At 34.1% G+C, this 18,003-nt stretch overlaps 1 protein-coding gene across 1 annotated transcript in view; it reads left to right on the forward strand.

Annotated features, from left to right (window-relative positions):
• LOC150096707 (polyadenylate-binding protein-interacting protein 1-like) overlaps window positions 1-18,003 on the forward strand; it is a 199,580-nt gene that overhangs the window by 100,676 nt on the left and 80,901 nt on the right. The window contains exon 6 of the mRNA XM_090408127.1: window positions 10,984-11,106. Coding sequence (XP_090264253.1) covers window positions 10,984-11,106 — 123 coding nt within the window. The remainder of the gene's footprint in view (window positions 1-10,983; window positions 11,107-18,003) is intronic.

The raw sequence follows: 18,003 nt of genomic DNA on the forward strand, positions 1-18,003 counted from the left end.
GATTAAGCTTGAAGGTCAACTGTAAATTACCAGCTTTGAATTAAACATTTAAATTACATAAACATTTCCACAGTTCTATTTGTTTAGAGAAGAGAATCATCTGGTTAATTTGTCACTTGAAAAGAATCTTGTCTATAAATAGGTATTTTTAAAAATGCATAAGCACCTATTCGATTGGTTTTGCCCATCTATCGTCTGTATGCTAGTTATTTATTTGCTGTGACTGAGTTTTATTGAAATTTAGTATTTGGAATCTGTAAAACTTTCTGAAGTCATTGTAATTTGTCAGACTATTTGCAAGGGCATAAAATAGGCAAAATGTTTGGTAATTATATATAACAATTTTACTGTGGCTGGATGAAAATTTAATAAAATCTAATGTTTATGACATTCAGAAGATAGCTGAAATATGATCAGAATTCTAATTATAATCACTCCCAGTAGACCACTATATAGGAGGTACATACCATCACTGTGTGCTTTCTGATTGTGATGTTTCATTTTTTAATGAAAACTATCACATTTTAGAAGTGAGTTATAAATAAATGAATGAGAATTACACAGGATTTTATTAGTTTTTGCAATTTAAAAACTTTTACCAACTAGTTTTGCTTGCCAAAAAAAAAAAAAAAAAAATGCAATAGAGATAAATCCATCCTAACAGGAGTGCAGAATTGCATTGCATGGCATGTCATCTGTCACCCAGTAAAGATCGGAGATAATTATTATAAAAATTGAAAGCTGACATTTTTTTAAAAGATCTGATAGGAGAATAATAAAATTTAACACTAGTATTTAACTACATGGAACAAATCGGTAGGGAAAAAAAATATCCACAACAATGCAATAAGAAAAAATGAATTATTTCTGTCTTGACATCCCCTCATAAAACATCTAAATGCATGCAGAGAAAAGTGATGCATGTAACACCAAATTCTACATAGCAGAAGAGATGGAGGAGGAAAGGGAGGGATCCATATGAAACTAATTGTGATTAAACTACAAGCCACCTCCTTGTAGCTTGATTTTTTATTCATAGTCTCCTAATGATATGAAATAGCTATTTCAGAAACTAGTTGCGTGTCTGAATAAACATTTCTTATTATCAATTTGTTCTATGTGGTTAAATACTGGCAATACATTTTATTATATCTTCATACATAGAAGCCTTAGAAATGAGATCTGATGAATCATTTTCAGATGTCATTCATTATAAGTTCTTGGTTTCTGTTAAGAGACCCATGTGAATGGATAACTGTTAATGGATACTTTGAGAAATAAAAAAAATAAAAAAATCTCTTAAATAGGGCATAGTGGAATATTCCAGTTTACTGTATGGCTGGTAGTTGAATGATGAGCTAGTTATATGGCAAGCTAGACCAAATCTTTCCTTTATTTTGCTATCTTCAACATAAGTTTTAAAAGAGGTAAACCGTGAGTAGACATATCGGTACACAATAAATAACAGAAAAAACTCGCGTAGAAAGATTATTTATTAGTATAATTTTCGCTTGTGTGTCACAGGCATCTTCAGTACATTAAGCTCAAAATTAAACACTAACTGACAATTCCAAAAAGCGCCACCTAAGTAGCTGGTGTAAGATAACTAAAAAGGTCAATAACTTTCCTTAAAAAAAAAAAATAATAATACAATAAAAAGTTAGGAAAGATTAGCTGATTTGTAAAGTACTATCTCCCATAAAGAGGATAGACGTAAGCCATCGGATCTGTTTAAGTTAGGAGAATGAAGTAGAGTTTCACATTTTTCTTTATAAAAGGCGTTCCATGAGAAACTGACTTTTGTGAAGAACTCATCTTTCTCCAATGAACTCTGTCTAGTGAAGATCAGCTAATCTTTCCTGACTTTTTTTTTTTAAGGAAAGTTGACCTTTTTAGTTATCTTACACCAGCTACTTAGGTGGCGCTTTTTGGAATTGTCAGTTAGTGTTTAATTTTGAGCTTAATGTACTGAAGATGCCTGTGACACACAGGCAAAAATTATACTAATAAATAATCTTTCTACGCGAGTTTTTTCCGTTATTTATTGTGTACCGATATCTTCAACATGTTCCTTCTTTCTTGCCTGAAAATCATAGCTTGTCTGTCTCATTTAGGCCAAGCCATATGAGCATAGTCCTATAAGCCTCCTGGTGTTTGTAAAAGGGGTGCTGGCTCTTTAGATCTAAGAAGGCTGCAAGTAGTTTGAATCAGCTTGAAAGTTGCCTGGATGTTATGATCCTAATAGATATTGTCAATTAAAGAACGTTGATTGAATCTCTTTATCTGGATATTCTGATTATGAAAAGAGGAGAATGGTGTGAAAATAAAAAAATCTTCAGCTGTTTTTTTTTTTTTTTTTCCTGGAATACCCATTAAGAACAAAAATCAAAGGGTTTGGAGTTCTGTATTAAGTTAATCTTCTATTTTATAAAATAGAAACCCACCCCTCAATTCCTGAGGGTGTGGATAATGTCTAGCTTTTGAGAAAGATGAAGGGATAAAGTAGGAAGATAGCATCTAGTGTGATTATAAAACTTATGATATACCTCCAAAGTGACAGCACTGTGAGGTTTCTTTATGGCGAGAACATCTAGGTAAGGGAGTTTGCCATCCTTTTCCAGTTCTTATGTCAAAGTAATTGTAGGTTTAAATAAATTGAGAGAGTGAAGTGGTTGTAGACTTTGAAGGTTATGTTTCAACATAATATATATATCATCCTTAGAAATACAATTTTATTAATACAGACCAGTTTACAATAAAACTTATATTAAAACCTACCAGTTTCGCCAGCAAACTGTCTGGCTTTTTCATGGCATTTACGGAGATATGAAAACTAGTAAATGCAAATTGAAAGGAACATAAAAAATGTTGTAAACCAACTAGTAGCTATGGTTACACGTTTCGCGTGACAGAGAGAACTTATTGTTCTTATTCATTATCACGCATGCGTTGTAGACGTGTAATGTGATTATTGGCTAGCTGTAGTTCAGATTGATTGAGAGAGAGGATCAAGTTTTTCCACGAACTGTTTAGAATTACACCCTGATTTCTGTTGAGGTTTCCGCCGGTTATTGACACTATTGTGGCTTCTTTAAATAAACGATGCCTGTAGTCGTCATCGAAATATGACATGGAGCTGATTGATTGGCAAAACAGCTCCATGCCATATCTCGATGACGACTACAGACATAGTTTATTTAAGGAAGCCACAATAGTATCAATAACGGCGGAAACCTCAACAGAAATCGGGGTGTAATTCTAAACAGTTCGTGGAAAAACTTGATCCTCTCTCTCAATCAATCTGAACTACAGCTAGCCAGTAATCACATTACACGTCTACAACGCATGCGTGGTAATGAATAAGAACAATAAGTCCTCTCTGTCATGCGAAACGTGTAACCTTAGCTACTAGTTGGTTTACAACATTTTTTATGTTCCTTTCAATTTGCATTTACTAGTTTTCATATTTCCGTAAATGCCTTGAAAAAGCCAGACAGTTTGCTGGCGAAACTGGTAGGTTTTAATATAAGTTTTATCGTAAACTGGTCTGTATTAATAAAATTGTATTTCTATCATAAAACGACCAAATATGTATAATTTAAATATATCATCCTTGTATCTCCACTAAGTGGCTTGCTTAGAGATAGTTGGACATAATTTTTTTTTTTTTTTTTTTTTAATTCTCATGAAGAGGTCAGCTGATTGATGGAGAAGATAGGGGTTACCCATCACAGTTTAAAAAAGAAAATGGTTGTTTATAGTTGGTCACGGGCTCCATCTCGATTATAGCATGCTTTGTTGGATGCTAACATGTGAAACTATCTGTACTAATGAAATAGTAAAAGAGCATGGAAAGTAGATGCATTTAGCTCTTTTTATGGATTGACAGGTAATACTTCCTCATTTAATGTCAGGAAATATATCGGAACAATAATCCTCTAAAGAGGAGTTTAATAACTATAGAGGAGTAATATTGTCACTGTGCAAAGATCTATGAAAGCATAATGGCAACAAGAATAAGAGATAAAGGAAGGTCTAAGAGAAGAGCAGTTTGGTTTTAGAAAAGGGCTATCAATGGATCTGATTTTTGCTGTAAGAAAAATGTTGGAATTGATTTAAAAATAGACATAAGTGGAAGAGTTCATTATAACTATTTCATTACAGATGTTCTTTAATACCTTCCCTCTTTCTCCTAATGACAAATATCCTCCTCTTTCTCATCCTGGAGTTAATAGAATCCCTTGCTCTTGAAGCTTATGTTATGGGCAGACTGGTCGTTCTGCACAAATTTGTCTTGAAGAATATCAAGAATATATTTCCCTTAAAGAATCCAACAAATCTGGTTTAGCAAACCACACATTATCTACAAAAAACAGGCTGCAGTGAAAGAAACCTAGAGTGTTACGTAAAAGTTCTTTTCTTCTGGAAAGACTCCAAAGAAAGCTGTTAAGTGCATATTCACAATCGAAACCTTAATTTTAAAAAAAAAAAAAAAAGTCTTTGTTTTCAATTTTGGGAAACGGTGACTAATACTCACCGTTTGTGTGTTCTGTAATTAATTGTTTATATTTTAAAATATTTTATTAACTAATTTATTTTATTGTAATTATATTTGGATATCTATTAATGCAGGCAGAACTATTCTCCTGCAGCCAATAGTGCACATAATATTGCACACTTTCAATTGAATTGATATCTTTTTTTCTGATTATTTCTCCTATAATCATATTGAAAATGGCTATGAAACATAGCCAAAAATTCTACAAATAAAGATTTAAATTAATGTGATTCTGTTATGAATTAGTTATATAAAAAAATGATGGAAAGACTCTTTGAATCTGGAAAAAGCCTATTCATTGCATTTCTTTATTTGGAAAAAGTCTGGGAATTATGGAAAAAGATGGACATGAAAAAGAAATAGTCATGATAAAGAATGTGTGTTAAATCTTAAGAGCTGTGTGAAAACCAAATTTGTAATTTAGAGTGGTTTATATTAAAAATGGACTGACAAGGTGTCATCTCCATTGCTGTTCATTATGGTGATGAATAGTGTCCATGGACAGGTCAGCTGATTGATGGAGAAGATAGGGGTTATCCATCACAGTTTAAAAAGAAAATGGTTGTTTATAGTTGGTCAGGGGCTCCATTTCGATTATAGCATGCTTTGTTGGATGCTAACATGTGAAACTAAAGGAGAAAAGGCCATATTTGCAGATGTGGTGATTTGGGCATCTTCAGAAGAACTACTGAAGAAACTGGACAAACGAGCAGTGTGACACAGAACTATGAGTTACATATTAATATTAGAAAGAGTGACGTGGCTTTAAAAAAACTTGGTGGAAATATAAACATTGATGTTAAACTAATTTGGCAAGATTTAAAGAGCAATGAAAACTTCAGATATCTAGGAAGTATATTTTCTAGTGATGGAATTTTAGACTAGGAGATGTGGATTTCACTGAGCCAAACACTTTTGACAGTGTAAGTAGTCTTTGGGACAGTGAGGTCCCACTAAAGTACAAGCTTTTAATTAACAAAAGTTACTTTTTGTCCATTTTGACTTATGCAGCAGAGATATGAAAACTCACGAAAAGACATGAATAGAATAGAAATGAAAGTTGTGAGGACAGTGTTACTGAAAACAAGAAAAGAATAAGAAATGGGGACATTAGGAATAGTTCAGGACTAAAATATTTGAAAAAATGCTTATGAATGTATTATTTGACACTGAACATGGAGCCAGTTTCAGTGAATTGATATAGGCAGGTAGATATCAAAATGAGGAAATTGAACAATATTTATTTGCACCTACCAACTTTTACTGGAGGTTCCAGTAGGGAAAAAGAGGGATGCGAGTCATGAGAGAGAGCAGATATAAACAATGAGGAAATGTTGATTCTTGTTGAAGACTGCAGTAGGGAATGATATCACATAGAATCACTATCCCATACATTAAAGGCATTTCAGATTGCATTTCTTGTATCTTAATTTTATTTTTACTACTTTCAAGCCTATTAATTCTCTTAGCTCTGATACCATCTCTAAAGATAAAATTCCACCTCTACAGTCTATTCAGTCCCATGCAACTACATATTATTCTACTTTGAGCAAACAGGCTGATCTGTTTCTATATGCCTTCTTCCTACGTTATTTATGATAGAAACATTTAAGTTGCTTAAAGGATTTTATAGGATAGATGCAGGGGAATTGAGGCATTTGGCTAGAGGGACCAGAACAAGGGGGTCATCCTTAGAAGTTGAATAAAGGTGTGGTCAGTAGTGGTGTGAGGACTAGATTTTTTGCTTGGAGAGTTGTAATGAGTCGAATGGGTTGCTAGAGTCAGTTGTTGAATGCTTTGTTAGTTAATGGGTTCAAGGAGAGGTATGATAGATTAGGTCTCCCACAATGAGTCTTCAGACTCCATGGAGTTGCCCATATAATAATCATCTTTAAGAAGTGCAACAAATTAGGTCTACTAGAATATGGGATTACTCTTACTAGTTAAGGATCCTTTGAAACAACACCAAACATACATAATTGTTACCATAAGTACAAGTGTCTCTTTAAAGAAAGTCTTGAAATACTTCTGTATTGCTAAATCCTAACCTTAATGATATTTTCCACACATTGGTTTTTACCTAGCCTGGCTGTCTTGCAACTGTATATAAGGAGATTCCATTCTCCATATACCTTCATTGTGGTTTAATTTTTTTTAATTTCCAACAGTATTACACTGATGATCCACAATATGTGAATCGAACTATTTGTAGTTAATCTATCTTAATTAAATAATTTTTTCAGTTGTATTTGTGCAACTTTAGTAAAATAATGCACAGTTATCCCTTAAAATAAAAATAAAAGCCTTATCGATAACATTTGTAGTGATATCTTCAGATTAGTCCAAGATATACAAGTGTATTGCACATCTAAAATAGGAAGTGACCACCACCACCACCTGACATTAAGCAGAATGAAAATGAATATCACAAAGAAAATGATGTATGAAAGTTTTTAAAATAATTAAAGTTGACTAACTTCTACATTCCAGGCTAGTTATTATTCTCTGCTAGATAGTAGGGGGACTAGTGCTTAGAAACCACCTTGCTTATTAGGGTGTTTGAAGTGGCCGATGCTATGTTTAGTCCCCAGAATACAGGTTCTAACTTCTGTTCTCCTCTCCTCCCATCTTCAGATACAGTGAGTGATTGATAAATGCGCGTAAACACAAGAAAGATATTTAATTAACCAAATATTTCGGTCTGGAAATAGCAGACCATCTTCAGTGGTATTACAAGAAACAGTGAGTGATGCACTTCTTCAAAGGCTTGCCACTCATACTGTGGCAGTCTGGAGCCTCTGTCTTCAAAGGTGGAGCAACCAAGCAATTTCACAGGCTGTCAGATAGTAAATAGGAAAAGACCTAATGCCAGCAGATTTTCATATACACTGTCATATTGTTTCTGGAAGAGTAGTGGTATGTTGAAGGGGATAGGGGGCTGTTGAAGTCATGTCATGGAAACTCCATGTGGGCAACATGTCTAAGAGTATCTTCTACCACTGCACATTTGCTCCTGTTCTTTTTCACTTCATCTCTGAAACACTAATATGACACTCAAATTTTTAAGAACTCGCATCTGTATAAAATCAATTTTAATGATGTCCACTATAATAGATATCCAAATCCGATCTGTGTTTGACAGAACCTCAAATTGCTGCTACAATCACCACAGTCCATCTTAACTGTCCTAACTATATTCTGGATGAGTTTTTAATGGCACTTGCGAACACAGTAAAGATTATTACACACGTGTTCACAAGAATACATATATACAACACATCCATAGTTTCAGTGTCGATGCACTGATAACAGCCCGTTAATTTTTGGCTGAAATATTTGCAGTAATAAAAATTCTTTATACTTGTGAATACATGTCTAATACTCTGTATATTGTGTGTGATTCATACTGTCCCAAGGGTAGTACATTTGCTTCTGTGCAGTCTGACTTCTGTCTCTTTTGACCCTCTGTGGTTTGAGATTTCTTTTGCCCTGTTATGTATTCATCTGATATCTCTACTGCTTCCACAAGTCCAAAAATTATTCTGACTTCTTTGAATTCTAACAGTGAAGTCATCTTCCTTGGTGACTTTAATGTCCACAGCTTCAGCTTACTCCTTTTTGACCAAGGACCAAGCCGGAAGAGAAGTTGAAGTACTTGTTCTAAGCAGCAATCTGAAGCAATTGTTCATCTGCCAACCAGGATACCTGACATTTCTCTCTCCACTCATCCAAAACTAGATCTTTTCTTAATACCAATGTAAATTTCCAAGAGAGGCCACCTCTGGTACACTAAGGTGACCTCTGTTAATTTAGATTATAATCTTGTACCAGCTTAATCTCTAGTGGAATATCCTCTCCTCAGCTATTTGCATCCTTGTATCCTTTGGCATCACAAAAATGTCAAGTAGGGATAGATTTGCACATCTTCCATCAGCAGAGATTACTGGTAACTCTCTCCATATTCTAAATAATTGTAGAAATTGTTAAAGAAATTATCCATGTTCGAATGAGGGCCTTTATTCTCTCCTCTCCAAAATTCCTGCCCAATTTTCAAACTATGGTTTTTAAATATGGATATAGATATGTTGAATGTGAGAACATCACAATAGGTGTTGTAGATATTTGACATGAAATACTGAAATATGCTGTTATAAGTTTTCTGAATAATTTAAAGCTTAGTTGCGAGGTCAAATCCTAAGTGACTTTAACAGAACGATATATTACAAAGAAGGCAAATAATGTGAGAAAATTAAGTTTTTTGTACTAGGAAAGAATTATGCAAACATACTTAAGAAAAGGGTAGGAAAAATTGGTGTAAAACAAGAACATCAGCCAAAAAAGTAGCCAAGATCAGATTTTCCCTTTCGACATATAGTGAGAAATCGCATAGACCTCTATTTAAGCTTTACTGCTCTTGAAAAAGCATATGGTTATTATGGTACCAAATAAAAAAAAAAAAAGTTCAAAATATTAAATCTGTATGGTATAAATGGAACTTAGTAATACATTAACTTAAGTTTCAAAGCAGAAATTATAATTGAAAGACTTACAGGATGTTTTGAGGTATGAATCCCGAGATTCCAATAAGAGAATCCTCACTAAATGAAATTGTAACAAATTTGATGTGAAAATCTGCAATAAAAATGTTTTCACTATCAGTAGATGTGAACGTGTAGGTCAAACCACACATGCTATTAGGCACACTTTTTAGTAAAGATGGCAGTGAAATATGGAAGTAGACTAAGAATAAATAAGGTTGGATGTCAGATGAATAAATTCATATCAATTGAGAGGGAAACCAGCCAAAAGACACAGCTGGCAGTATATAAAATAGATGTTGAAGTCTGTTTATAAAATATGGATCGATGAGTTGGGTTAAACAAAAATAGTTGATGAGAGTTCTTAGGAAAATTAGAGAATGAACATATGGTATCAATTTGTACCATAACATCCTAGCTCTGCTTAACATTATTAAAAATGTAAAAAATAATTACTCATTCTTAAATATTAATAATGTTAAGCAGAGCTAGGATGTTATGGTGACTTAAATAGAATGGGAAATGGAATAATAACAAAATAAGTATTTAAAGCAAAAATGTTAGGAAAGAGATAGGAAGTCCAAGATATGAGTAAGTTATTACAGTTAATGCTTGAAGATTGAAATGCATGACCTGAAAAATATACCAGTTTGGAAGAAAGTAAATGGAAACAAATCGTGAAATCTTATGTCATATGTGCATTCTGATGTGGGTATATATCAGAAAATGTATACCCACAGCAAGTTAATATGATTAAAAAGTGTATATAATGGATAGTATGCGTGTGTGCATGGTCACCTTGCTACACAATAGATTTTATCTATCTTTTTATATGAAATTACTTTATATTTTGGGACTTGAATAGTAAGAAGATGGTGTATTTCATCTTTTGAATATTGCTTAGTATTACTGGTGCTTATTCATTTTAGTTAAATGTATATCACAAATGATACAAATACTCTTAACATAGTTAACCTGTGAGAACTACAGGAATAGTTCATTATACGTATAGGGTTATTTCCTAATGAACTTACTTTATAAGAGCATTGTGGCACTTCTATTGGACTTGGTCATAAGTGTCAGTTATAATGAAAGTCAACCTGTGTTCAAAACATGACGCTGAAGATTCAAAGTTGATTGTGAATATAATTTCTTTTAGATCTTTCTTCATATTCCTTGATGATATCTCTCAAGTACTGATTTCTAGAGTGTTTGCTATGCTGCCATGAAATATCATGGACACTTCATCACTTCCTGTCTTCATTTTTTTTGTGATTTGGCAATATCTTCTGTCATTGCAGGCTGGCATCATGACATCGTTAATGGAAGTATGCAGTTGACTCTCACTATAGCAAACATTTATAACAAAATAGTGAAGTCCCAAACAAAGTCACATGGGTACTTTGCTAAAAGAAATTCATATAAACTATTCCTGTGGTTCTTATGAGTTTGCTGTAGAGAGCTGATTATAGTTTCTTTGCATTTTTAGTTTTTATTTTTATTCTATAAGTTATAAATTAATCCAGAGTATTTTAGTAATAAGGTGTTGACACCTTTTGACTACTTGTATATGGAAATATGACTTTTGCATTACTTCAACCTTGGTATCACTTCTGGGTCTGGCTCTCACTGATGAGACCTCAATAAAGATTGAAACCAGTCTGGGTAGTGGCCCTTCCCATAATGTAGCATTATACCTATCTGAGGATGTGCTTTGCATTATGGCATACTAAGGCAACTAATGTGTTAATCATTAGCTTCTATATACAAGTAGCCCAGTCATGAAGTTGCTTCACATGCAAACTTTGTTTGCTTACACTTGGATAAAGGATGAAACCTAGAATATAATTTTTTTGGCATCTTCAATTTATTTTTGATATTTTATAGGTTGTTAATGGAGACCACAAACAGCGGCTAAATATTATTGCTGATGCATTGCCACAGATGATAGATACTCTCTTGACATATCATTCATCAGACAACTTGAAATGTATCTGTCAAGTTTTAAAGGTAAGGACAGTTTTTAATAAAAAGCTGATTGCAGTAGTTTTTATAGATATCAATCTTTCTTTTATTCTGTATAATACATTTTTAATGACAAGTCCTATGTGTGAAAATTTAAACCTATGCACATTAGCCTTATAGATGGGCTAACAGTGAAAAAATGCAGAAATTTACTTGAGAGATTAAGCATACTTTTCAAACTACTCCAGCTCTCCAGTAAGCATGATGGTGATTTCATTGCCTGAAAATCATTTGCCACCTAAAAATGTTTCCAAAAAATTTATGCTACATTGGGATTTGAGTCCATGGCCTGTATAGTTGGAGAATAGATGAAGTTCACTTGGTCCACCAGACCGGCATGAAAATAAACACTCTTAACACTAGAATACTAATGTTGCTGGCTTGGTTGGCCAAATGGTTAGCGTATCTGCTCAACAGATGCGGATTAGAATTCTGCCATGAGCCTTGATTTTTGTGATTGTTTTATAGGTGAGAGATGAATTTCATTGCCTGGTGTTGAAACCACTAGTCCACTTGCTAATTTAATCAATTAGCAAGTGATTTATCAATTAGTATATATTCTCCATTTGAATCAGTAACACTCTTCCAATGTTGAGAAAGCTTCATAATGCCATTTTTTTAGAATTGGGGAGGTTTGGAGGCAAAGAAGTCGCATAGGCTCAATTTCAGTGCTTCTAATGTATCATATTGTTTTTCATTACTGAAATGTTGCAAACTTTGAAATAATTGGTAATCTGAAGGTGCAAAATCAGAAGAATATTGAGGATGTGGAAGCTTTTCCCAGCCGAGTCCCTCAATCTTGGTACAGGTGATTCTTGCATAACTGCATTATCGTAGTGAAAAACAACACAATTGACCAGAGAACACCTTTTCTTTCAGTTTTTCATTCAATAGATAGTTGTTCACAGCATACTTCAGCTGTGATTGTTTGGTTTTGTGGCAGGAATTCAAAGTATATAATACCAGCCATATCATTGATTACATGACTCAAAAACAGAGATTTAATCTCTCGAGAATGAAGAGTAGTGCAGATGTTGACACACTCTTCAATTGTTGTTCGTCGGTTAGTGGAACCCACCTGCCGAGCTTAAACACTATTCCAAGTTCTTGCAAATGGTGATAGATGGTTGATGATAATGAATTAAGATCTCTTGCCAAATCTTCAACAGTTGCATTGGCATTTCTTGCAATAGAAGCTTCCAGCATATTATTATTGAGAGAGATAGGGTGCCTGGAATGAAGGGAGTCTTTCAAGCTAAAGTCCCCTTGTCAATTTTTGGAACCATCGCTGGCATTTTTGCACATTCAAAACATTATCGCCATACACTTCTGGCACTTTTTTTTTTTTAAAGAACATCATACAATAAGTTATGTATGATGTTCTTGCAAGGTGGAATTCCTTAGAATTGAGACTGCCTCAACTTAGTGGTACTTTTAAAGCTTTAAAAATTCATGTTTAGACAAGCTGAAACATGTTTGAACAAGTATAAAAAATTACATTACTTTTGGGATGACCTGATACATGGCATGACTGCACTTAATGCATTAGGTGGTTGTTACCCATTTCCTTTCAGGAAAGACATTTGGAACTTGCTTTCCTAGTGGAGTTTTTAAAATTTCTTCATTGGCAGATCACACACGTCTGAATAGTGTGGTAGTGGACATAGAACATTAAATGAATGTTGATCAAAATTATTACTATGAAATTTGGTTATAATTTGTATAACATAAAAATTGCATAATTCTCCATTATTTCCCAGTTCATATTATGGTTATAAATCTAAATTGTAATGATTACATTATAACTTGATAGCTATGTACCAATTTGCCAGAGTGCCTCATTTTTCTACTTTGTTATTATCAGTGTTATCTTGAAAACCCAGAACATCTTTAAACTGGAAATAAAAATAGACAAAATAATCATTGATGCTTATAAAAAAAAAAAAAAAAAAAAAAAAAAAAAAAAAAAAAAAAACATAAGTGAAATGATCATTGTAAAGTAAAAACTAATTTTTTTGAAAGGAGTGGCAGCTTAAATTTGTAAACCAAGAAGCAACATAAACCTCACTGGGATTGCAACTTAATTTAGCTTATGTTGTGAGGCTGTATTAATTTAAAATGATATTATCATCTTCAGAAGCAAGTTGAAGATAACATGATTCAAGACAAAGGAAGACAGGGGGAAAAAATATTGATGTTTAGTTTATTTTAAATGTTTAATTATGTAAAGCATGATTTTTTTAAAACTTAAGGTTGGAAGGAATGATGCATCAGAACTGAACTGAAATCAGAACTCCATGGTGGACACAGGAAGTTGAAGAGACAGTGAAGGAAAAGAAGAAAGCATATCAAAAGTTCCTGGCAAATAAGTTAGATTGTGCTCTTAGAGAATACAGAGACAATTGTAAGAAAGCTAAACACTGTAAAACTAGCTAAACAGTAGTCATGGGAAGACTTTAGTAAGAACATAAAAAATAAATATCAAGAAGGTGGCAAAATATTCTGGAGGCTGTTGAAAAAGCTCAGAAAAAGAGGAAAGAGTGCTATAAAAGTAATTAGAGATGATAAAGGTGATATGAAAACTGAAGGAAAAAGATATCCTTGAGGTATGGAGTAATTTGAAAAATTGGTAAATGAAACTAGCAGTGATGACAGCAGAGTAGTAAAAAAAAACTCAACAGACATGCAATCAGGAATACATATTTGTACTTGAAGTAGAAAAAGCCATCAGAAGACTGAAATGTGGAAAGGCAGCAGGAGTAGATGATATTCGACCAGAAATGCTCAAGTATGGAGGTATAAAAGTCTTCCAGTGGTTCACTATAGTTCAGAAGGCCTGGACAGAATTCCAGATGATTGGAGTAGAGCTCTCATAGTACCCATATATAAAAAGGAAATAAAACTGAATGTGAAAATTACAGAGGTATTTCCCTACTGAGTGTTCCTGATAAGATTTATTCAAGTATACTTGAGAAACGGTTGAGAAGGATTATGGAAGGGAAGCTTGGTGAAGAACAAGCTGGATTCGGGCCAAATAGAGGCTGTCAGGATCAAATTTTCATGTTACGACAAATAATTGAGAAATTGTGGGAATATAAAAAAGATCTGTATTTAAGTTCTGTAGATCTGGAAAAGGCCTATGACAGGATGCCAACAAGACAGAAGCTGTTCAAAGTGCTATAGTTGTATGGGGGCAATGGAGCATTATATCAAGCAATACTTAGTCTTTGAGTTGAAGGAAGTACAGGAAGATGGTTTTATGTTAAATCTGGTGTCAGGCAAGGACATACGTTATCCCCCTCTGTTATTTATTATCTACATGGATCACATTATGAAGGAAAGTGGTATTAAACCTAATATCAAAATTGGAGATGTCGATCTCAGCTCTTTATTCTATGCAGATGATGTTATACTTGTAAATAAATCTGCTACAAGTCTGCAAGATTCCCTGACTGAAGTGAATAACTGTTGTAATAGATATGGCATGAAGGTCAGCATTAAATAGATAGACAATGAAAATAAGCAGAAGCATTGAAAATATCAACTGCATTGTGAATGAAGAACCTATAGAACAAGCAAAACATTTCAGCTTCTTTAGCATGATTTTTAGTGAAGACGGTAAATTAAATATGGAAATAGACAACAGAATCAACAAAGCCTACTGGCTTTGTTGATTCTGTTGTGGTAGGAAGTCGACTGAATAAATTTATATGGAATAAGAGAGAAATTAGCTATATACAACAGTATTCATGCCAATTTTAACTTATGAATCTGAGAGCGGGGAGCTTAAGGGTCAAAGCTGTATAACTGAGAGGAGACACCCACATAGCCTTTAAAGGAATGTGGAGGACCGGCCAGGGCTTCTGACCTAATGTCCAATCCTCACCTTCTCGTGGTGCACCCTGTTGGGTATCTACCTGGATACTGAACGAACGAGGATGGGCTGGCAATTTGGGTTTTAGCTGATCAAATTGTATTCTTATTGGCTTAAACCAAAATACAAAATCATGGTACAACATGATTTCATGCCAGCTAGGGCATTGCCCGGTTAAACAAGGCCCCGTTGTTTTCACCAGGGAACCAGGGCAAAAAGCGAAAAGTCAGCTACTGGAACAAATCTGAAAACACACCCCAACTCAACATCACTAGAGTTAAAGATCGGTACTATCAACATAAGAAGCCTGAATGGCAAAGAAATGGAGCTAGCTAAAGAATTAGACAAGTACCAGATTGACATAATGGGGTGACTAAAACAAAAAAGACAAAAACCAGTGAGATCTTTCTGAGCAATAAATACAAAATGTTATATTCAAGCAATGACAATCAAGGAAAAGGAGTAGCCATAGTATTCAACACTAAATACGGGGCTAATCTTCTTGAATGGCAGGCAGTCTCAAGTAGTGATGTGGGCAAATATCAGAATGAGGAACTGGACAATGAGACTTATTTGTGCCTATGGTCCCACAGGAGGTTCTACTAAGGTAGAAGTGGAGGAATTTTTTTGCGGCTTTAGACAAAGCAACTGACACAATGAAAAAGGAAAAGTTGGTCCTTGTTGGAACATTTGGAACAGTTCTTTTGTTGAAACATTGAATCCATTTGGTTCAATAAACAGGATCAGAACTAGTTAGGGCAGATGTGGCTACCTTCTACATAAATGGGGACTGTCAGATCACCCTTATTGTGATTGTTCTCCCGTGGCTCAGAAGATTACTCATATTGTGTACGCCTTGGGCCTGCAGGACATCTACAAAGTGACGGATGAGGCCTTGAATTGGCTTTCCAGCCTGGATTGGTGGTTATGGAGGAAAACAGAAGATCATGGTCTTGTCTCACCACGAAGACGTTATTCTCGTAGTCACTCTCATAGTCCTTTTCATGGTATCAACAGAACTCCTCATGTTAAACGATGAGGTAATGTGAAATGGGCCTCCTCTAATGGATCAAGTTTTCTCACACAACACACAACTGCTCTCTGATTAAACCTAGGATACAGATACATTTATGTTGTGAAGTGTTGTGAGAACATGCAGCCTTTTCATACTTGTTACAGCAGACGATAATTGTCCCTGGCTTGATTATGACAAGTTTCTTTTACTTTATTTAAAAAAAAAGAAAAAGGAAAGACTTGGAAAGTTGGTTATGCCTTTTATGTAATGAACTTTTATATGTTAGGATTTTCATCATTTGTTGCTGGAAATTGTAATTGTTCTTTTCACTTACCAGTTTCATGTAACCATAAGCATAAATAAATAAATTTCGTTCAGTAGTAAAAAACTGATCTGCTGTTTAACTGTTGAAGAACCGATAAAATTAAAGCGATTTTAAAAAAAAAAAAAAAAAAAAAGTAGGAATGTTTTTAATCGAATCATTCTGGTTTTGTGACCACATTTTTATTAAAAAAGACTTTTTTAAAACTAAACAAGTACTAAAAAACAAACCTGACAAGTTTTGTTAGTCGTCAGACTAACATCTTCAGGGGTAAAGATAACTAACAGTTTAAAGCACAAATAAGAAGTTACGAAAAAATGAGTTCATTTATTGGTATTATGAACATCAAAAAAGTTCGTTAAAAAACCGAACAATAGATCTATACAACCGTTAATACTTTTTAGCCTGGAAACAATGCTATTTGATGTCGTATTCTGTGGGTCACTTTCACTATTTCTGAGGTCTGAACTGGCTAAATTTTTAATAAACGCTGACCAAACTTGATTTAAAATTAAGCCTTGATTTTTGTTGCATTGTGTAGTAATTTTAATCATATTTGCTGCCTCTTTGAATTTTCTTGTGAAACAGTTTTTTTTCAATGTAGGACATGTTTGTTCTGTCCCAGAATACATCATGATCAGTTGAAGCTGTGTGAAATGCTAAGCCAGACTTATTTTCTCTATTTTTTTTGTACGTCCTTTTGATGTTCGCTCATGCAGATTTCTCCCGATCTCCCCGTCTGGCCTACATAGCAGATGCCACAGGAACAGTGAATATTATAAACTCCTGGTTTTTTCATTGGGTGATGTGGAGGTTTCGGAGGATGAAGAGATTTTGATATTTTTTCAAAGTGGCAGGAAAGTCACTTTTATATTGTACTTGTAGAGAAGTTTGGCTAATTTCGCTAACGCCATGACAAGTTCCGAAAATTGATACCATAGCCCAAATTGAAAAAGGAATAAGAAATGTACCAGGAGATATAGCAGATCTGATCTGCATTCAAAGCACAGCATTACTATTAAATTGCAAATTACCACCAAAAAACAACCTACAAAAAACAGAATTTGCAGCCCTTAATAAACTCAGATCAGACAAAAACATAGTCATAATAAAAGCAGACAAAGGAAATGCAACAGTAATTTTAAACTCAGAAGATTATAACGAAAAAATGAAAAGCCTTCTTGAAGATTCCAACACCTATACAGCATTAGATAGAGACCCCACTTGGCGAACTCGCAACAGAACCAATGAACTTATCAAGAATATACCAAATTGGTCTGAGGAACTAAAAAGAAATTTACAATCTACCCACTAGTTCCTAGAATATATGGAGTTCCCAAAATTCATAAAAGAGATATACCACTAAGACCGATAGTAGACGGAAGGGACTCTCCTACCTCAAATCTGGCAAAGCACCTTACAAACTTGATTTTACAACATATAGGAAAAACACCATGCAGTCACCCTTCCTTATATCAAAAATCCTTCATTAAGAACAGCACAGACTTCATGGAGAAAGTAAAAGATATACACATCGATCTTTTCAGACATTTTAGTGAGTTTAGATGTGGTCAGCCTTTTTAACAAAGATTCCAAGAAATGAAACAGTAAACATCCTAGAAAATCTCTTCCCACCGGACATTCTCTACAAACATAAAAAACATGTTCTTC

The sequence above is a fragment of the Typopeltis vanoorti genome, chromosome 18 (genome assembly GCF_054136105.1).
Source record: "Typopeltis vanoorti isolate ZY-2024b chromosome 18, IOZ_Tvanoo_1.0, whole genome shotgun sequence".
NCBI lineage: Eukaryota > Metazoa > Arthropoda > Arachnida > Uropygi > Thelyphonidae > Typopeltis > Typopeltis vanoorti.